This window comes from Podarcis pityusensis (genome assembly GCF_964106645.2).
Source record: "Podarcis pityusensis genome assembly, chromosome: 1".
Classification (NCBI taxonomy): domain Eukaryota; kingdom Metazoa; phylum Chordata; class Lepidosauria; order Squamata; family Lacertidae; genus Podarcis; species Podarcis pityusensis.
The window spans coordinates 115,547,654-115,570,247 of record NC_138028.1 but is presented as its reverse complement, the minus strand read 5'-3'; the positions used below and the strand labels follow the sequence as shown (position 1 = coordinate 115,570,247).

Sequence of the window (22,594 nt, the reverse complement as noted above, 5' to 3'; positions counted from 1 at the left end):
GTGACCTGAATGCTAACTGCCTCTGCCAGAGGAGGAAACTGCTTAGCATCTTCACAAGAGGTGGAGACTTGTTCTTCTGTTACTAAGCAGTGTAGCAAACATGGGCTTTTCCTAGACAGCGCCTCATCTTCCAGGGGCACCTCAGAACTAAAATGCTCTTCTCTAGGAAGCGAGTCTTGTCCATGTACAACAGGCAAATGCAGTGGCTTTTCACCCTCTCTTTGGATTTCCGCTACCACCACGCAGTCTAACCTGGGAAGGTCCTCAGTGTGTTCATCAGAGAGCTGCTGCTTTTCTTCAGCAACCAGAGCTGTTTGGACAAGCCTGTCCTGTTCCAGCGAGCCCTTCTGCTGCTCTGCAATGGTTGCATCAAAGGCGGACTCTTTGGGGAACATCTGTTCAGAGGCAATCGTAGCCACATGTAATACATTGGATGATTCTTGGGTTGGACGAACTTCTGCAGGTGAATCAGCATAATCAATTGCCTCAGCATGAGCTTCACTTATCTTGCATTGTTCTGCTGCTACAACAGACTGAAAAAAGCTGCCTTGTTCTTTAGCTGGTGTGACATTCTCCCACTTGTGTGTGTGGTCTGCCAAAGAACTTTCCTTGGACAATTCTTGGATGCCCTCAATTCTAGGAACACACACTGCATGTTTAGGCTCACTGGTTTCAATAACTTCCTCAGCTCCTGGGACTGAGAATACAGCAGACTCACCGGGGCTTACCACATATTTCTCCTCAGATATAATGGAGGCAAATTGAGATGTTTGCTCTATAGCTGACATTGGCCTGACCATTTCTGGAAGCTTGGTTTGCAGCCCCTTTTCTTTGTCTTCTTGGTTTATTTCCTCCACAACAGGTAAACAGATGTCAGAAACTTGGTGGCACCAGGAACCTGGCAATTCGACTATTGGTGGGCTTTGAATTGGTTCAGAGTGTTGCTCTAGGAAACCGGGGTGCTCCTTCACCTCACCTGTGGTAAAAGCTGAAGAAGCCACCTTTTCATTGGCCTGAGATGATGGATCTGCAATTTCTCCAACTTTGTGAGACTCAAGCAAGGCTACTTGTTGGGTCACAAGGGCTTCCTGCTGTACAGTAGCTGTTGAGTAGGAAGCCACCTGCAAAACGTCTACTACTTCACTATGTAGTGAATGCCTATCTTCAGTTCCAATTGTATACATCACATGCTGCCCATCATGCCTATCATCACCAGGCAGTTTAACGGCATATATCCGTGAGACAGTAGCCTCGTCACTTACAGTTTCTTTATATGACTTGGTGCGTGTTTTCTGTTTACTCTTCTGTTCCTTATATGGAGCCTCCCCAGGCACGTCTAAGAGAACAAGAAGTTCTGCACTGCTAGAGGCTTCACCTATGAGGTTGATTCCCTTACAGATGTATAAGCCACCATCGACCCCCTGGCAGTTATTCACCATTAGTGACCCAGAACCATCTCGATTATGAATGATAGTGTATTGTGCACAGGAGAAAATCTGGTTGTTTCCCCTAAACCACTGAATTTCTGGAGGGGGATCCCCAGCCACTTTGTACTCAAACACAGCAGGAGCACCTTGTGCACACTGAACAGGATCTAGGTTCCTAACAAAATATGGAGGTCGAGGACTTCCTGTCTTCTCTGCAGTGAATTCTGCCTCCAGTTCCCTTTCCTCTCCCTTAGGATTGACCTTCAGATAAGCAGAGCAGGCCGTCTCTCCATGGATATTACTAGCAATGCAAGTATATTCCCCTTCATGGTCAAATTTTGTGGAGAGAATAATGAGGCTATAGTTTTCATCATCAAACACAAACTTGTAGTCTGCAGATGATGTCAGCTTAACACTATTGAAATACCATTGTATCTGTGGTTTTGGATCCCCAGTAACTACAACAGAAAGTCTAGCTAAATCTCCTAAACTTATTTCAACATTTGACACATGCTTGAGGAAGGTTGGGACATTGCTCTTCTCCCTTTTCACCTCTAAACTGCTAGAATAAACTGGATCTTCAGGCATGAGTTCAAGTGTTTTATCTCTATCAGATAATTGTAGGCCGCTGGTGTAACTCTCAGTTCTTTCTTCCTCAGAAGACACAATAATAGAGCTAGAAATCTCTGTATGGGGAAAAAATTATTTACATTTTACTAAAATGCTTTCTTGAAAAATTCATCTTGTATCTACCAGATACTATCAATCAATTATCATGTTAGGACAACACTTTGTAATGCTGCAAGATGATTAAAACATTCATATATTTAAAAATATACCTTGAATCAAAGGGTGGACATTATTTTAGGATTTAGTTTACACAGTGGTACCTCAGAAGCTGAACGTAATCTGTTCCAGAAGGATGTTCAACTTCCGAAACGTTCAATTTCCGAGGCATGGCTTCTGATTGGCTCTTGCAATCAGAAGAGCCAATCGGAAGCCACTTCTCTGTCACGTTGGACATTAGGCGTTCGAAAAACATTCACAACCTAGAACACTTTTCGGGTTTGCGGCGTTCTGGAGTTCATTTTTTTGGGAACCAAGCCATTCGAGTACCAAGGTACCACCGTATTGACAATTTCCCATTTAATTAGTGCATGAATATTGGGGAATATCTGCATATAAACTGAAGGCATAATACAGCACAAATATTTGGGTTGGTGTTTAATATGTGTAGACAGACTCAGATGTTCACTTTTCCATTAGTACTATAAAAGCAAAATCACAGCTCCCATCATTCTAGAACATTGTGGCTGGGACTGATGGGAATTGAAATCTGGCACAGTCTGGAGGGCCACAAGTTCCCCATCGAGGGCAGTCTTCTCTATCCTGCTGTTCTACAGATGTTTTGGACTACAATTTCCATCTGCTCCAACCAGTATGGCTGCTGGTCAGGGATGATGGGAGCTGAGAGCCTCAGACATCTGGAGGATACCAGGCTGAGGAAAGCTGATCTAGGAGATACAAGAGTCTGCAATAAATGTTTGATGATTTAAGTACTCCCTTAAAAAAAAATATGGTACTGCAGATCCATGAGCTGAATGCTCATTATGGGGGGTTCCTGCTGACAGAAGGGAAAAAGGAAAATTTTGCTGCTTCACCCTGCATCCCCCTGAAAATTTGCTCTGGCAAATTTGGGGAACCCTCTCCTGTGACATGAGAATGCAAGGGGAAGGAGTAATCCACAAAAATTATCTCTCACATTTTCTGTCAGCGGGATCCTCTATTGGAACAAAGAAACTTCTGCAGAAGAAAGGAACCCTTCTATTAATGGAAAAGGAAATCTCACTCCAAGTCATAAAGTCATAAAGAGAATATTAATTGGGATAGGGATTCAGTAACATATCACACAATAATAAATATTTAAACTTGTAATAATTTTTTACACTGGTATATAATCTTCTACGTATGTTTTGTGTGACTTAAAGTACACTTAACACCTGGAGGTAGATTCAGCAATTATTCTTATTGGATTTGTTTTATGGGGCTGTTTTATATCTGAAAAAGGAATGTGGTCTGAGGTGTAGGATGGTAAGTGAAATAAAAAGGATTCACTGAAATGGTGCTACTGATTATACAGCGCCAATCCAGGAGGGGAAGATGCTTAAGTCCCATTGAAATTGATGAACCATAAATCCCATTCATTTCAACTGAATTAAACAGTCAAGCACAACTAATGCACTCCACTTCATGCCATTCAGTAGAAACATAGAATTATGGTGTTGGAAATAATAATAATTTATTTATACCCCGCCCATCTGGCTGGGTTTCCCCAGCCATTCTGGGCGGCTTCCAACAGAATATTAAAATACAATATTAGCCCTAAGGCAGGATGTTCTAGAGCTCAGCCAGCAAAAATTAGTTCCAAGTCAAAGACACAGACAACTATTTTATGCCAAGTTGGACCATCAACCATATGTTCAGTACTGAGAGTGCCAGTGTTTCGTTTTCTACCCAGAGGTATTTGATCATATAAGGTCTCCTAGACAGAATAGCCTTCCTCTGGAAGGAAAACATTCATCTTCTTAATACTCAGAGGCCACATGGTTCTCAGCTCTTGACCAGAAGACCTAAGGCTGCTCTGCGGTCCACAAATGGTCCACATACACTGTGCCAGGCAGACAAGCAGTCAGGAAACAATTTGGCTTTTCCCATCAATTGGTTGCTATCCTTTCTTATGGCAGTTGACTCGGCCATTTCCCATGTTACTTCTGTTCATGCACTGGTGTTTTGTGCATGAGCTTCTGTAAGTCCTCCAATAGGGGCATGGATCAGTTAGCTATTGACTTCCTAATCCATGCCCTCACTTTTGCCACACTTAATACTACAAATTCTACAAAACTACAAAACAAAGCAGCTCAGTGTTTCAAAGCAAAGCTTCCGTCTTCGCCCTATGTAAGATTCTGCAATGAGAACCACAGATAAAGTTGATGGTATGGAGGCGGACATGTTTTCGGGACTTTTACAAAACCACTCAGTTTTGCTGCACTAAATACTACAAATTTCCCCCTTTTTCTAAAATGGCAATTAAGATCCACAAATGGTTAAACTATGACATGAGGAGGACTATACAGCTATTACTTTCAGGTCAAGTGGTACAATAAAGATATTTTCTTTTTTTTATTATGTATTTTGTGTTTTTATATTATTGTGATATTACGTTGTAACTGTCCTGGGACCTGCAGGTATAGGGCGGTATACAAATTTAAATCAATGAATCAATCAATCAAACATACAAACAATATAGCTCTACCTAAAAACCATGGGGGGGGAAGAATCCCTGGCGGCACAGAATTCTCTTTGTCTCTGTCACAGAGAACCATGGGAGTCTTGTGTACCTTCAGGGTTCTAGCGAGGCCTCTATACCTTTGGGGCTCTAAAGTGCAGGTATGCAACATTACATTTCCCCTACAAACATTTAAAGTACTCTGTTAGAACACTGCAGCTGTCTACTAATGATTAATTGAGCATGTGTGCAAATGACTGGTAAATTTAAATGCCAGAGTAAGTTATCTGTTCTTTGTTTGACAGTTACAAAGAGAACTTTCCCAACATCCCACCCTCTGTTGAACTCTAGAAAAAATGATGTGTTTCTAGTTTCATATGTCTAGAAGGATGGGCATAAAGGTTATGACCTTCACATACATACCACCATTGTTTAAAGGTCGATAAGTAATTCATCAATGTATGCTCAATGAAGAATACAAAACCAAAGTTGAGTACTGTATTTTGAACTTTTATTAAAACAATATATACATTGACATTTAAAATGTAACATCAAATATGAACAAATAAAGCTCTTTCGTTCCTCTTTTTTTTTTAAATACCCTGTAACTATGAAAAAAGACATCTGAGTTGACACTGGAAAAGTGTATAGCTTAAATGCTAGCTTTGGAAGATGGGAATTGTAGCCAACATTAGTCCTACTTAGAGCCAACTGAAATTAATGGGTATGACTAAATCACATCCATTAATTTAAATGGGTCAACTCTGAGTAGGGCTTAGTTGCATGCAATGCTACAGGTGTAGCTGCCAGTCTTTGCTTTCATCACAACTACTTGGCCATGATTTTGACCTTAACCAATGGTTTGGATTTACAGGATCAGGCCGCAGATAAAGTGAATGCAAAGATACTACAAGCTGGAAGTGAGTGTGAGAGGTCAGATATGGTGGCTGAACTTCTTCAGAGTGAAACACCGTGGGCTTTCTGATAGCATCATATAATACATTCAATGCATATTCCCTAATATGCTGGGATAGCTGCACTTCATTTGCTCCAAAACTGCTAGTCAACTATATCGGGAATGACAATGGACACAATGCTATGAGCAATTTCTACCCAGCTCAATGTTGGATCAGAAATTTCATTTCTCTTATACTCTTACACTATTGAAACATTTTAACTGCCATGCAAATTATTTTAATGCCTACTGTCAGCACGTTGAGAGTGCTGAAATACCCTGTGATATCCACTGTATCAGTTTAGTGTTTCCAAAAGGAAACACCCCCCCCCTTTACTTCTTACCTTAGGTTTTACATATAAATGCCTAGTATGTTAACAGGTGTCTAAACTGTTTGAAATTTCTAGTCAACTGAGACTGAAAATGGCTTGGCTGGAAACAGAATCAAACTTGTAATTTTGAAATCAGTGGCGGCGAGATTTCCGTTCTGAGGGTCCTGTGATAAAGGAGCCATACAGGCTGCTTTCCACAGATCACCCAAGCTATTTGACAAAACATGTTATGCATGTCTCAGGCAAGAAGCTCTGCGTTTCGAAGCAAAGCTTCTGTCTTTGCCCTATGTAAGATTCTGTGATGAGAACCGCAGATAAAAGTTGATGGTATGGGGGCGGGCATATTTACAGGGTGTTGTTGTTTTTTTACATGACCTGCTCTATATTTTGAAGAGTAATTCTAACATATTTGGGAACTTCAGCAATTCCTAGTAATATAGCATCAGCTTTGGGATTATGTGCTGCCTAAAGCCACAGATTTTTGATGAAAGACTGAGCACATAAATATAGAAATAAGAGCATGCATGTGCACAACTGAGTATATAAATGCACCAATTTATTTAAGTATAAATTATCATGCTTCTTTTAAATATCAGTGTTGAAAATAATGTAAAGCAGGAACACTCAAAAGTACAGTTTCATATTTAAAGGTAGCTGTCTCTGAGTCAAGTGGTATATTCTTTTCTAGTGTTAAAAGGCTATTTTCGTTTATCAATATGTCTGAATTAGAGAATGTGCTTTTGGTGCTGATTGCAATAGTGACTAGATTACCTATGTATTTTCTTTTTCCTTTTTTCATATACACAGAGAGTGAAGTCCTATACGGATCAGGGGTGCCATCTTGAATAAAATATTGAGGGGGGTAGGTAAGCCTCACCCCACATCATTGATCACAAGACATGGCACACACACACACCATTTGAATGACAATGCCCATCAACTTTGGATAGCCACCAACCTCCTCAAATAAAATATGGGAGGGTGAAAGGAGCTCAGCCCCTAGGAGTTGGCTCCCATGATACAGATCAACATGGAGGTAAGCCCCATTGCATTGATTTAGGTTTACTCTCAGGCATATAGGGTCTGGAACTGCAGCCTTAGAGTCCCAAACCTAGGCATGTTTACTCAGGAGTAAAATCCCATTGTCTCCAATGGGATTTGGTCCCAGCTAAGCTTGCATGCAACCACAGCACAAAACATTTTACTGAATGCAATTTGTACAGTGGACAATATTCATATGAATCTGTTCATATACTGAAAAACATGGTTTTAAATTCATACTTCTTCTAGTCTATGATGACAGAAGTTTAAAAACATCAAAGAGTTTTATGATACTTGAAAGACTATCAAATTTATTATGGTATAATTTTTTTGTGAATGTGCCATAATAAATTTGCTAGCCTACTAGTTCGCAAGACTACTATTTTGCTGCAACAGAATAACATGAATATCCCTCGATAAAGAATTGTATTTTTAAAAAAGTTGGATATCAAGGCCTTGGCTTGAGATGGATTTCAGGGTTCTGTTTCATTTCATCCATTGCTAGAGATTAATTGACCACCTAAAGTGTAACCATCTCTAAGGAGTTTAATTTCAATATATTTTATTTATGCTAGCTTCACATTAGCATATTTGCCTGTTTTACATTGCTTTTTCTCTAGCTAACAGGTAGTTTTAACTTGGTAAAAGAAAAATAAATCTGAAAGTTTTTTCTGCAATCTCCACTGTGACAGAAAACCCAAATGGGCCAATTTGGTCTCTGATTCTCTTTGAATCAGGGTATTTCAACTGGTGTCATGTTAATACTCTTCATTTGAATTGGAATGAGATCAACATAAGTCTCAGTTACTTCAGTGGGAGAGAAAGAACATAAGATTTCAGAATCTGTTCAAGAGAGAATGTTATTTTCTGATACAACATTGAGAGAGGGAAATCCTCATTTCCTTTCTGGTACTGCATTTAAAATTGAGTGTGCATATAAAGTACAATTCCAAACAAGTCAGTTATAAGAAAAAAAGGGGGTATCAAATATTTCAAGACCCTCTTAACAAAAATGTGAATGCACCTTTTAAATAAAACAATCATATTTACATGTATCAGACAAAGATGGTGTACACATGTGGGTGACAATTACAATGATATCATTACAAGGATGCATACGGTGTCGGGATCAATGGAACTCGCTTTGAGTGAAGCTTAGCCTGTAATAAGAGCTAAGCATCACTTCATCTCCACAGTAGTTCCCAGTAGGGAGAGTCTTGGGGGGGAACCAGTGAACCCCACTCATAAGGTTGCTTCAAATATCAAGAAGCATCAAAATTACTGCTACATAGTCTACCAGGATGGATCTCTAAATGTGGTGCAAATGTGCTGTCTCTTTAAGAATAAATACATTTTGAAAGCAGGACGTTCAGCAGATTGTTAGCGAAGCACTGCTATAGGCAGTCCCTGCTTTGTTTGTTGCTACACACTTATACTCGCCTTCATCAGTTTGGACTAAGCTTCTTATAGTCAGGCTGTGACAACCTTCCTGACTTTCCTCCACACAGTATCTCTCTTCATGAATCAACGCCCCATTTTTAAACCAGCTTATTGCCGGTTTTGGAGAACCAACTACTAAACACTGGAAACTTGCAGAGGTACCCTTGAAAGAAGCACAATCAGAAATATGTTTCATAAACTTTGGAGGTGCTTCTGTAACTTGAAATTCAAAGCTGCAGCTGTCTGTGCTCTCACCTTTAAATTCAATCTGCTCTTCTTTGGATGGTTCAGCAAATACATCAAAGTTAATATTTACACATGCTTCTCCTTCCTCTTCCTGCTCCTGTTCTGTAACAGCTACCAATTTAACAGCTTTCTGAGAATCATCAGTGTCACCTTCAAACTCAAACTCCAGCTCTATTTCCGTCTGGTTGCCATTTTGGATAGTATTATCAACAAGCAAATCAATCTTTTGAGGCCTACCACTAGTGCTATCCAAACTTAAATCTGCCTGACTTCCATCATTGGTCACTGCAAGAGCCCCCTGGCCCTCAGTTACAGCTAACAAACACCTGCATATAGCTTCTCCAACAGCATTAACAGCCTTACACAAATACATGCCACTATCAGAATGCTGTACATTCTGAATTTTAAGACTATGACTTCCATTCTCACTTCTAACAGCGTACTTCAAAGCGTCTGAAGAAATGCACTGATTTGCCTTAAACCACTGCACTACTGGGGTAGGACAGCCCGAGACTGTACAATGAAACAATGCCTCAGATTTTTCTGGAACCTCTATGTCAAAAACAGGGGTGGTAAAGCGTGGAGGCATCTCGGTGACTTCAAAGTCAATTGTAACATCTTCGTTCTCTTTCCCAAAAGAAGCCGTTGTGTGTTCCACCAGAGATAAAGGGAGAACATCAAGAGACACAATCATACTTTGATTATCAGAAGTGAGTTCAGGAATAGTGGCTATTTTCACTTGCTTCTCACATTCCTTAATCTCAGTTTCATCCAGCTCTACTTCCAGGAGAATTTCCTGAGGCGAAGGTGTTCGTGACGCTGACCCTTGTTCTATATCAAACTCTATAACATGTTGATGAGTTACTGGAGGAGGAAGAGCCAAAGCTCTTCCATCATGGGGTAACACTTGTACTTGTGCGATATTCTTGGATTCGCCTATGATATTTATTGCATGGCACATATATTCCCCTCCGTCTGTTTTTTGAATGTTGCGGATTTCTAAGATACAAACATCACCTTCTTTTTGTATTTTGACCCTTTCATCTTGCTCAAGCAATGACTTATTTCTATACCATTTCACATCAGGTATGGGAGTCCCTATGACCTCGGCAATAAAACGCAATGTGGTATTCTCATAGATTTTTCTTTTAGTCAATGGCTTAATAAATGCAGGGGGAACTTCGTTTCCCTTTGGTTCCAATGCTTCACAAGGTGTACCGAACATTTCAGCACGTAGCTCTTCGAGAGAAGAACTCCTGTGTTGCAAACGAGAGCCATGGGGTGTTTGATAACGTTCTGCTGGGGTACTCACCCTTACTAGACTTGCAGGAGACCTCATTGAAGTTCTGTTTGACTCTGCAGATGGTGTAGAATATCGCTCCTCTGATGGTGTAGAATATCGCTCCTCTGACGGTGTAGAATATCGCTCCTCTGATGGTGTAGAGTATCGTTCCTCTGAAGGCGTAGAATATCGTTCCGGGCTGCCAATTGGTGTGTGATAAGACTCAAAAGACATAGGAGATTCAAAATTATCCACTGACGATGGTGGTGTGTAGAATCCCTCAGCCTCTACCATTTCGTCTCCGCTCATGCTGTCAATATCAATAGACATTTCTGACTCGGGAGAAAAAGGGCGAGTCAGTTCTTGCTGTTGCTTGTAATAATCATAAACGGTGCTAAATGTAACATCTTCAACCTCCAAGGATGTGATAGATCCCTCCCTGGTCAGAGTCCTGGATGAGCTGTCTCTGACAACTGGGATCTCCTGTTCTCTGGCAGCAAGCAAATATTTTGTAAGAGAGAAATCTGCTCCTTCATGAGGAGGAGTAGGAAGTTCTTGAGCGTGAAGAGTAGTTTCTTTGGTAGCCCCTTCAGTTAGATTTCCTAGAGGAGGATTCATGAATTCAGTAGTTTCACATTCTCCTGTCACACCTCCCTGGCTTATAAGTGATTCATCTTTTAAAGAAAGAAGGAACTGGGCCAACGAGGGTTCCTTGGCTGAGTTGTGTGATGATGGTTGTTTGTCAGGCATTATTTGGCTATCAAAAGGCTTCTCGATATCAGTAGCCCCCTCAGTGGAAGAGCTCCTCGCTTTGATAATGGTTTGCTCAGTAACATGTGCCTTTTCTCCCCCTGTTTCATGAACGCTTTGAGGCTTCTTTCCATGCGCAGCTTTTTTCAAATCAGATATGAAACTATCCGCTTCGAGGACACCAGTTTCTTTCACTTGGTTTTGAAAATACTGACTGAGAGGAATGGGTTCTGGCTGCCCCCACAGAAAGGCTTCATCTGGCATCCTAAGCACTTCCTCCTCAGAAATTTTCCCCTCCTGATCACAATGCCGTTTTGTAGCAGGCTCCTGTTCAGTAGAAAGGCTAATTGTTTCTAAGGCCTTCTTCAGTATTTGTGTCACTGTCAGCTCTGCTTCCGCTTGTAATTTTTGTTCTAGGGAATTATCTCCCTCCAGCCGCGCCTTATAGCTCTGACGAAGTTCCTCACTTAGAGAAACTCCTTCCTCTGGTACGCTTGCCTTCTGTAGCTGTTTTATGAAACTTTCTGTCTCTGTACCCACGGTCTCAAAAGCCGACCTCAGATTAAAGGAACCCACTTCTTTCTCTGGTAATGTTTCAGCTTCCTTCAATGAAAAGCCTCGTGATAAAGATGCAGCGTGTGCTTTCAGATCAAACATTTGCTCTTGCGTTTGTAGTTCTTTCCCTGGGGACAGGGTGCATTCTTTGCGGTCGCTGCTCTTGTAGAGGACATTGCTTTCAGTGGATTTCAGCTGCTGCCCCTGAAAGGCTTCCATTTCCTCTGAAGCAGAATACAGGAATTTGAGAGGTATTTGCCCCTGTGGCAACTTCTCTTCTTGCTGTTGATCAACATTTTCTAGATTCAGAAAAGTTAATTTTAAATCAATGTCTTTGTTTTCTGGGGATGCACGTTCCTGAACATTTTCTTCTTCCATCATGGTTTTCAAAGAGAAGGAATCTTTTTGGCAAGAATGCATTATTTGACGTGCATTTTCCATGGTACTCTGTGTATCAGCCTGAACTCCTTCAGAAGCGGAATAGAGGTTTTTAAAGTATGTTTCTTCTGTCTCTGGTAGGTGGCTATTTTTTTCTATATCTGAGTAAGCTTGCTTTAAGTCAAAAATGCCATTTTTAGGGGGTAATGATTGTTGCAGTGCACCACTTTCTTCCTTTATAGTTTCATTTATTTTGGAAACCTCTAAATCCGATTTTTTGTGTGCATGTTCAGCCACGTCAGTTTCCAGGCTTTCAGCAACTGAATATTCAGTTTTAACATATTTCCCCCCAATAATTTCTATGTCTGGAACAGTAAAAACAGAATCTTGATCCTTTTCATGAGTCTGTTTTTCCTCAATGTGAACTTCCTTTTGAACAACAATTTCTATGTTATAATTAGATTGTTTGGAGGGAAATTCTTCTTCAAAGGATAAGATAGCTTCCTTGAAACTATATTCTGTCTTTACTGGTTCAGTGTCTTGGGAAAGCTCTTGCTGAGAAGCTCTTTCTTGCTCTAGAAACAAAGTGGGAGATTGTACAATTTCTGGGGTTTTGTTGACATCTGGTTTCATTTCTTCAGAACCGGAATGCAGAGCTTTCACAAGGACATCGTCCTGGTTTTGACTATCATTTTCTACATGCAGAGAAAGTTGTTTTAAATCAAATATTCCTTCTCCCAGTTCCTTCTCTTTGTTGATATCCTGGCTATAACTCTCAGCTGATGTGTCCACTTCTGCACTTTCTATTATCTTGCCTAGGTCTGTTCTTTCAAAATCTGAAAGTTCTTTGATAACGATTTCCTCTCGTTCCTCAACAACAGTTTCTGTGCCTAAGGAAGCTGGATGTAAACCAAATTCTTCCTTCTCTAGGCATAATGCATCTTCTTTGGCATAATTTGCTTCCTTTACAAGTTCACCCTCTTTAGAAATACCTTGACTAGAATCCAATCTTTGTTCTAGAGCTGATATGCCGATTTGTGCTGATTCTGTGATTTTGTTTGTATTAGCTTGTATTATTTCAGAAACCAAACATTTTTCTTTGGCATACACTTCCTCTGACTTAAGTCTGTTTTGTTGTTCATCAGCAGTTTCTGTATCTGCATGAACCGGCATTCCATCAAGTGAGATATCAAGTTTGCCAGAAATTGAGCTTGGGCCTATGAGTTCCTGAGTTTCAGTTTGTTCTTGAGCATTCTTATCTACGTTGTCTTCAATAGTAAGCATTTGTTTTAAATCAAATACAAATTCAGGCACACTTACATCTGCTTTTCCTACCAATTCTTCACCACAATGGATTTCCTTCTCTTTCCCCTCATCAAAGCTAGTGAACTTTTCCTCATGGATCAAAGTGTCTTTCTCTTTGTCAGAGATAGAACTTCTGAATGCTTGCTCTTTTTCTACTCTGAACAGTTCTTGGTGTTCATTGGCTACTGCCTCCTGCAGATTTTCTTTGTTTACAACCTCATCGTCAAGTTGTTCTTCCTTAGGTGCACTTTGGAGTTCATTGTTTATATTTTGCAGATGTAACATACTTCTCTCTTCTGTGGCTGACTGATCCTGAGAATTCTTGCTTAATATATCAGTAAAACATTGATCCTTCTCATGGATATCACTGTCTTCTTGCAGCAGTGTGGAAAACCTATGATCCATAGATTCTTTTGCACTTAACTCCTGCTCAAAGGTGCAGATTTGTTCTTTAACATCCTTAAATGGTATGTCTGTGATTATCTCACTTGAAGGTATTTCCTCGTGTGATATACCTTGAGTTGGTCCATACTGAAGACTCTCCGATTCTGGTTCCAGATATGCTAGTGTGAATTCCTGATCTTTAGAAATATTCTGCATCTTCTCAAATATGTCTCTTACAGTTTTCCCTTCATCTTTTACATCATGACTTACAGAAATGTCTTCTCCTGTAACTGACTTCTCTCTTTCCGTATGACTCTCTACAACCATTTCAAATTGACAGCTTGATGATATTTCCATAGCTGCGTGTTTATATATGCTTTCTACTTTGGCTTGCTCAGCAGCTGTATCTCTAAATTCCTCAACAAGTGGAGTGTCTGCTAAAATTTCTGAAATACTAGCTACCTTTTGTTCTTCTTTTGCATTTGACTCCATCTCTTTATATACTTCTTTTTGCTCCCAGATCTGGAAATGTGGGTGTTCACTTTCATCAGCAAGTAGAGACTTCATTACATCATTTAGATAATTTGGCAGCTGGGATTCCATTTCCTGGGCTGGTCTACCTGTTTCTTCCCCTCCGAAATCCAGTTTACTAACACTGTGGAACTGCTGGCTTACAGAATATGCTTTATCGCTAAAACTACTTTCCGTAAGTCCTACTGAGGATTCAAAATAACTCCCCAAATGTTCTTTTGCAATCTGGTCCTGAGTTCCTCTGACTTGGCTTTCGACAGCTTTGAGCTCAGTTTCATCCAAAAATATTTCCACGGTGGGATCAACTGAAAGATAACAAACAGTTTCGACTATGCCAGCTTTGTTTTCGGCAACACATTTGTACGTGCCAGCATCAGATATGGAAACCTTGCAAACGTGCAACCTATAAACGCCATCTCCCTCCTCAAAGTAAAACTTTTCAGTGGGGATTAAAATCCCATCATTCTGCAGCCATGTTACAATTGGCGGCGGTTCTGCAGATATTAAGCATTCAAGTACCACCGAATCCCCTTCTCTACATCTAACGTGTTGTTGAATTTCTTTTAAGATTTTGGGGGGTTCATGAGCCACATCAAATGAAAATTTAAACTTATGCTTTAGTCCTGCAGAAGTTTGTTCTTCAGGGGGTTCTTCAGGCACAAACTCAACAAACTGAGTTAATTCTTTAAATTCTTCATCTTGTTCTGGAGTTGGGGTTGGAGCGGTTATTTTTATTTCCACAGGAAGTGAAAGCAGATCTGGATCAGAAATGCAAGGTCTGGGCAGGTTAATCTGTGGAGGCAAGAGAGTGGCTCTGCCATCCATACTTAAATCAGGTTCATCTTTTTTTGAATACTCAAATGCCAAACTGAGTTCCTCTTCCTCTTCTGCATAGTCTGGTGAAAGCTCAACTTTACATATACTGAATGGTTCAAATTCAGGCTTTTCCTTTACTTTCACTTTTAGCGTTCCTGAAGTTGTAGCAGTCCCATGCTGGTTAAATATCACACAAGTAATGGAGCCTTCCTGATCACGGACAATGGTGGAGAATGTCAGTGTAGAACTATTTTCTGTGGTTCTGATGTTACATTCTTGGTTACGTGACAGCGGCTTGTCATTGTTATACCAAGTGACTGTGACCTGTGGATGGCCTTGGAAATCACAATTAAAAATACAGCTCTCTCCTTCGCTTACTTCTTGTGATTCAATTTCATGAACAAAGAAAGGGGGGCATGGCTCCAGATATTTCGGAAGAGGCCTCACCAATTTGTCAGGTGGTTCTGTTATCTCCGTTTCTGTTTCAGTGACCTCAGCCAACGCAGACTCTTCAGTTTCAAGGGAGCATTTGTTTACTGACATTGCCATTTCTACAGTTTTGCTCATTTCCCTGATCTCAAAAACAGGCGCAGGTTCATTAATGTTCAATGTGATTGTATCAGACATCATCATATCAGGTTTCCCTCTCTCATTGACATCGTCTTTCTCTCTCACACTGACATCATCTTTCTCTCTCTCACTGACATCATCAGTCAAAAGTACATATACCATGGGAGAGGGGTTTTTCTTAATGGTTTTTGTCGCCTTGAAGTCTTGAGTATCCATTCTTGCTTCTTCTGATTTTCCATGGGTATAAGTATAGTTCATCCATCTTGTGTTCCCAATTGCCTTTGGATCTTTTTCTGGAACTTGTGGCTTCACGTTCCCTTTAGAGGCTACTACCTCCTGTCTCCGAAACATTCCTCCCCTATTGCTTTTATCAGGAAAATCCTGGAGAATCTGAGGAGGTCCAGGAAGGCCCAGGATCCGTTCCATTCTAACCTGAAATTTTTCTGATGTTTTCTCAAGCTCCCTGCTAGAACTTCCTACAGTAACTTCTTTAGTGCCTGACGCTGTCGGTAACATGGCCTTTTCATTAATCTGCTCTATAGTTTGGAAAGCAAGTCCCTTTGTCTCTACATGAGATGCTGCACAGATTGAACGAGCCAACGGGCCTCTTTTATTTCCAATTCCTACAATTTTCGCAGAGGGAAGGTGTTCCTCTGTCGATCCCTGTGATAGAAGCACTTTTTTCTTTTCCAGCATGGCTTTTTTTGCCTCGCGAAGTCGCTGCAACTTTACTTTTGTTTCCTCGTCAAGCAAAGCCTCTCCCTCACTACACCCCCTACCTGCACGCCTGTTTCTTACCCAATCCTTATCGTATACAAATCCTTTTCTTAAGGACGAGAGGCTTTCAAAGCTTATGGTCCTCACCATACCTTTGGTAGGAGAAAAAGCTCTCAGCGCTTTCTCGGTTTCCTGCTTCTTATCAAACGGAGAACCAATACACCGCAGATCAACTTTGAGCCTATCGCCTCTCCTTTTCTGCACCAGATGCTCTATACGTTCACAAGTACTCTCTGACTGTCTCAAAAACTCTAGGTATTTGGCATTTTGTTTGCCACCATGTGCTACCAACAATGAAGCAGTGGACTCAGCTGAACCCTCACTGTTAATAGCAAAAACCTTGTAACTCCCTGAGTCCCTTTCCTGAACTTCTTTTACCTCTAGACTGGAGCTGTGCATATCCATGCAGCTCTCACTCTTTATTCGCCTTCGCAGACTTTGGGGGATTTGCCTGTTGTTATGGTACCATGTTATTTGGGGCAAAGGAAGGGCACTCAATTTGCACTGGAAAACAACTGGCTCTCCAGCCATAACAGACCGATACTTTAACTTTTGTGTGAAAGAAGGTTTCTGTTTCTCAGGCCAGGAATGCATAAATGACATTCCACTTGTGCCCTTCAGATCCGGGAGAGATCCATGTTGCGGAAGATCTATGGAATCAGCAGAAGCAGCCTGTTTGCCAGCCGGGTTCTCTGCATATTCTGGCTCTTCACCGAAGAACAGTTCTGCAAAAGAATACCATTACATTACAGCGTACTCCGTCCTTTCCATCACACAGTTGGGAAAAAAAATGAAAAGAAATGAAATAGCTATAAATGAAATTAAATAATGAGCATGCAACAGATTCATCACAAATCCATTAAAAAAAAATTCACTCACCATATTTGTTCGAATAAACGCAATGCCTTGCTCTGTTTTAAAGATTCTGACACGAAAATCGTTCGCTGTCGGTTCTTTCTTCCAACTGCGGAAATTTCTTCATCAACAAGCAAAATGAATCTCAAAATGACATGTTCCTGTGGGTGCATGTTTTACTGCCTGAAAAGCTTTTTATTTTTTTGTAATTTTTTTGCATTTCTTCTTTGCAAAGAAGGGGAGGGGAATCTTACCTGACTTGCAGACAGTAGAATAAACGCCCTTTCTGATCCCTTTGATTGTGGGTTAAAATGGTCAAACAATAGAAAAGATATTTTTCAAAGATATGAAAAAAAAAGTCAACTGTAAGTAATTTGCTAAAACAAAATGAGAAGGCGTTTATTCGAACTAATACAGCTGCTAACTTCACAATGTTATGCAAAAAAAGAAAAAAGGAAAGAAAGCAAGCAACATGGCCCAACTATGCTATCTGCAAGCCAGTGTAAGAATTTCCATAAAGGAGAATTAATATCATGTTCATGAAATGGGAGGGCAACAATGGAAACAGGCCCCTTTCCCATCTTGCAAAGTGTTGCATCTTAAACAGATGCCAGCCCATGGTTTTTGACCAACTCATTCATGTTAGAGGACTAATGTGTTCTGAAACCATCCGAAGCAATTCAGTCTAAAATTGTCCCATGCATTACAAGAAGGTATACGAAAGAAAAGCTTTTGCAACCAGCTGCATAGCACGACGTGAAAGTAAAGACGGGCAAATCTGTGAAAATGAAAAGTTTTAAATGGACTTTAAAACTTGTATCCTTTTTGTAATAATGCAGGTTATCCTGAGCATATTAAAACAAAACATGCGGCATATTCAGATATGCTTCAGAATATGTTTTGCTCTCTTGGTCATACGTAACAGCTTTTCAAAGGGGTTACTGGGGTTTTTTTTATGCTAAACCTTCCTTTCCATATAAACGTTTGTGTGAGACTGTACCTTTCACTTCCATTTCAATCTGTTGTTCTATCTTCTCCTGCAGAACTCTTTCCAGGGCTGTAATAAAAATAAAAGTGTGATTTAATGGAAAGCGAGTTGAATGTTGCAAGAGAAGAAAATAAAAATGATGCATTGATAGGGGGAGGAAAAAACCACACAAACATACATACATACATACATACACATACATGCCAGGAAGTGCCTGATAAGTTGAAAACAAATAGTGGGAGGATGCTAAAGTATTGAGGATTTCCCCCCACAGCATTTTAAAGGAGCCTTTCCCTCTCCCCACCCTCTCCCTCTCTTTCTTTTTCTAATTCAACATGCCTTTAACATGCTTTTAACACCATGAGGAAAATATTCAACAATCCACAGCCGCTTCATTATATCACGGACTGTGGATTGAACAGGTTTCAACGACGGTACGCAAGAGGAGTATATGGAAGGAACATGCAGTTGCCAACCTGTCACTCTCAGATGTGTGCTGCACTCGGCTTGTCCCGCAGAATTAACTATTCTGCACTTGTATATACCCCTCTGATTCTCCTTAACTTTCAGTAAGTTTAAACTGCACAGTGGGCCATCGTGCCTTAAAGAGCACAATGCGGAATCCTCAACTATTAGCTGGTTATACAGCCAGATGACACAAGGTGTAGGGAACCCCTTGATTACACAGAACAGCGAGACATTATCTCCTTCTTTGACAAAGCTTTCTGGGGGCAGAGTTTCAAGGAAGACTGGTACTGTGGCACCAGTTTCGGCGATGTCTTCGCACGGCACAACATCAGGGTAGTAGTCTCTGATCCTCAGTTTCTCAGCTTCTTGTGCTTTGGGGGCTGTAGATATTGTCATGCTCGTCGTTTCCGTGGAAGACTCTTGTTTATATTCATAGGCTGTTTTAATCTGAGACTCTTTGCTTGTTTTAATGCTTTTAGTATCTGATTCAAGGGTAATTTTTGTTACTGTTCTGGCTTGTGCTTCTTTAGCTAGGCAAGAATAAAGTTAGGATAAGATTAGATGTTTTGCAGCAAAAAAAAAAAATCTATACTCAGCAATATATATGTATATAAAAGCCATTAGTATGGTAAAAAGAATGTTCAGCATGTTAGTGCAAAAAACAATTGAATTTCCAGTCTTTTATACTATCCTGTTCCACATTTAAGGGCTCTATTCATGCCAGGTTAAATAGAAGGTGCAATTAGATCCACAGGATTTGCGTCACTGACATCAGAGGAAATAGGATTGGCCCACAGTAATTTTTACAAGTGCATCTTCAGTTTTAGTCAAGGCTTCTTCTGCATAGCCTAGAAGGCAGCTGCAGCTGCAATGCTTTTCAATGATGTGTAGAAAAGTCAGGAAATCCACCAGTTTGTAAAAGCAGGATATATGGCACTGTTTGGGGTTCAGGTCGTTGTTCCTACTCTTCTGTGTGCTAATCGTGCAGCTATTTCCATGCCATGAGAAGAAAACCAAAAGTCAATTCTTAGTCTTCATTGCTTAAACACAAGAGAGGACTATAGGTAAAAACATTTGTGGCACCTTCATCATCTGGTGTTGGTTGGAAAAGCAAGGCACATGACACGTGAAAGTTTCTTTGCCTTAACCGTAACAAATTGTTGTGGTCAATAAAAGAATGGAAAAAAGATGCAAAATTCCAATTTTAAAAGAAAGCTGGTATGGGTGGAAAAGGGCATTCAGAGAATGGCTCTGTTAATGGCAGTCAATATCTGCATAAAACCCTTTGTAAACTAGAATAGCCTACATTAAGTTAGACTACGGTAGCTGTTTTTTGTTTTTTTTTAAAAAAAACTTTCACAAAAATTAACAGGAGAAATAATTGTAAACAATTTCTTGTACTTCTCTTTGATCCTATAGGAAACTTCCAAATTGCTTCAGTATTTCACTGCAAATTGACTAGTCCTTGCTTTTGGAGATGTAACTTGGCAGGGGAAGGTATGGTTCCTACTTTACAAGCAAATTGCACAGAGTACCTGTGCATGTGGTTACTTTATGAATAGAGCCCGAAATGTAGAGGGTTGGGGGGAAATGGAACTCAAAACTGTAATTCTAAATTAAATACTAGCACAGGAGCTATAGGCAGTGGTGATGAGGATGAAATGAAGTAACATCACATAATGTTAAAAATCAGATAACCACCTTCTACGGTTAGTATAGCAGTTGTTGTTACTTCTCCATAGTCGTTACGAACAGTACAGCTGTATAGTCCTTGATCTAAAAGTTGGACATTGCTTATAGTGAGGAAGAGAACACTTCCATTTTGTGACAGCCTTATTCGTTCAGATTCCTGTAACGTTTCTCCCTCGTGGGACCACAAAACGTCCGAGAAGTTTTCGCTTTCCAAAGCGCACATAAACTGAGCAGTGTCGCCGCATCTCACAGTGAGATCATGAAGTTTCAGAAGAATCTTTGGGGGTGTCTCTCTCAGCACTTGAATTGCAGTTGCAGATACCATGGTGCTTTCTGACTTCTGAGTAATGGCTGTGGCACTGAAGCTTTCTCCTTCCTTCCCAATCTCAGCTTTCACAGTAGAAGTTCCAGAATGGTGTTCAAAGGCCTGCACAACCATTTCCCGTGATGCCTCCTGCTTGGACTTAATTTCTTTTACATACACTTGAGTTTCCTTCTTTGCAAAGGGGGAAGCAATATGCACTTCTGATTTTGCCTGGATAGACTCTTTTACATCTTTCCCAGAACTTAGCCTATCTAAGGCTTGCACTGTGTAATCAAGTAACAAAACATATGATTAATATCTAATGCACTGCAGTGGGCCACGTTAAAAGCAAAACGCTATGCCATAGATGATAAGAATGAAATGTCTTCGTTTGAAAGCCTTGCATGCCAGCTGCATTCATTAAAGGTGCCCTCAGGAGGCAGCAAATATTTTACAGAAAAGAACAGCCACAATGATGGATGGGAAAAAATGAAATATGCTCATGCTGGTAATATGTGGTAATTATTTGACTCTTCTTTCCACTGCAGTTGTCCATGGCAATTTGAAGGTATTTTTTTTTATATACCCTAACAATATCCCTTCTTTCCCTTTAAAAACCGAGTAGAGCAAACGTCAGAGAATGCTACCAACTGCCAACAACTCACTGCCTTGAAGTGTGTGCGTGTGTTTAGTCTACCAAAAAACAGGTGTATTATCTGAACAATAGACCAGGATGCAAGTTCTAAATGACATGACACTTTGAAAGTACAGGAAACGAGAGTGGTTTATTTGGTTACCGCTAGGACTACTGACATTAGTGACGGCACTGCTAGTTCTAAAAATAAAATAAAAAAGTGTGAAACGAGGAAGAAGAGAAGGTCATTAGTCACAGTGTAGAAAAAGTGTGGTTTATGCAACAAACAGAATTCCCTAGGAACAAAAGCGGGGCTTTACCTTCAGCAGTCACTGTAAGTGTAGCCATGCAAGTTGCATCTCCAGCACTATTTCTGGCTTTGCAAGAGTACTGCCCGGCATTTTCTGAGAAAGCATCTACTATTATCAATGTGGCTGTGCCTGTCGACTCATCAAAATGGAAAACTACGCCTTTGGTTGGCAACATTAGCTGTTGATTATGAAACCAGAGGATTTCTGGTTTCGGCATGGCGGAAACCCTGGCTTGGAATCTGACTGTTTCCCCGCTGCATACGCTGCAGCTTGAGATAGGCTGGATAAAGTTGGGCCTTTGGGCAACGGGGTCCTTCTTAATGGAGAAAGATGAAGAAACATGCCTTTGGGAATGTGAGGTAACTTCTTCAACCTTAAAGCCTGAAAAGAAGCATGTCAACTTTTAATTTCTTACCCTGCACACCAGTCAATTTTCTCTAGCCGCCCTACATGCCCTTTCTCTTTATTTACAAACACATTCTTACAGCATGACACTCTTCCTTTCCCTAAGTGACAATGTTTAGGCTCTGGGTACAAGCACAGTGGAAGGCAAAACATTTGAAAACCAGCTGAGTTTAAATGCAAAAATGCTCTTCGTGTCACGTATCTGAATATTTGTTTCCTCTGACAAATATTCACGTTTGAATTGGCATGATGCAAGTCAATGAAATCCCAATGATTTTAATGCCTGCTACAGGCATTTCAAATCATTCTAGATATATTACCCTGAAAAACAGCAACAAAATCAAGATTGTATTGCAGGTTCTGGGCTTCCCCCTTGTGTTTCAGCAGGTGTTGGAATGGTAAGGAGGTTAGACATTTCTTTTCAACGGGGCATTCATTTCTAATTTCAGTGTAAGGTGCTCTTCTTTTTCATACATAAATGCAATTTCGCCAACATTAGCGATGCCTAATTATTTAATGTCATTTAATTAATGTGGAAATGGCACGGAGTCATGTGTGAAAGTGACACGGACAGAAAATAAACAGATTCGCTCATCATCCACATGCCATATCACAATTTGCTTTTTAAGCACCCTCATGCCTCGCAAAACTAGAACTAGATATTATGGCACATGCATGGTGGCTGCAGCCATCCCAGCTCTACATCTTCTCTTTGTTCCCTTTTAGCATGTATTAATGTAAAAACCATGTGATGTGGCCTCATTTTGTGATGAGCTTCCCACTTGTAAATAGGCGGAAATAACAATCAGCACATCACACATTTTTGTAATGCAAGATACAAAAAAGGAGGAGGAGGAGACTC

At 40.4% G+C, this 22,594-nt stretch overlaps 2 protein-coding genes across 2 annotated transcripts in view; both read right to left on the bottom strand.

Annotated features, from left to right (window-relative positions):
* The window catches only part of TTN (titin), a 285,365-nt gene that overhangs the window by 210,072 nt on the left and 52,699 nt on the right, over window positions 1-22,594 (bottom strand). The window contains exon 44 of the mRNA XM_081002634.1: window positions 17,931-17,987. Coding sequence (XP_080858760.1) covers window positions 17,931-17,987 — 57 coding nt within the window. The remainder of the gene's footprint in view (window positions 1-17,930; window positions 17,988-22,594) is intronic.
* On the bottom strand, window positions 18,249-21,544 carry LOC308463283 (striated muscle preferentially expressed protein kinase-like; the record flags this gene model as incomplete). Its single annotated transcript, XM_080981536.1, has 3 exons — window positions 18,249-18,916; window positions 20,088-20,666; window positions 21,337-21,544. The coding sequence occupies 3 exons, from the start codon at window positions 21,542-21,544 to the stop codon at window positions 18,249-18,251; spliced, it is 1,455 nt and encodes a 484-aa protein (XP_080837662.1).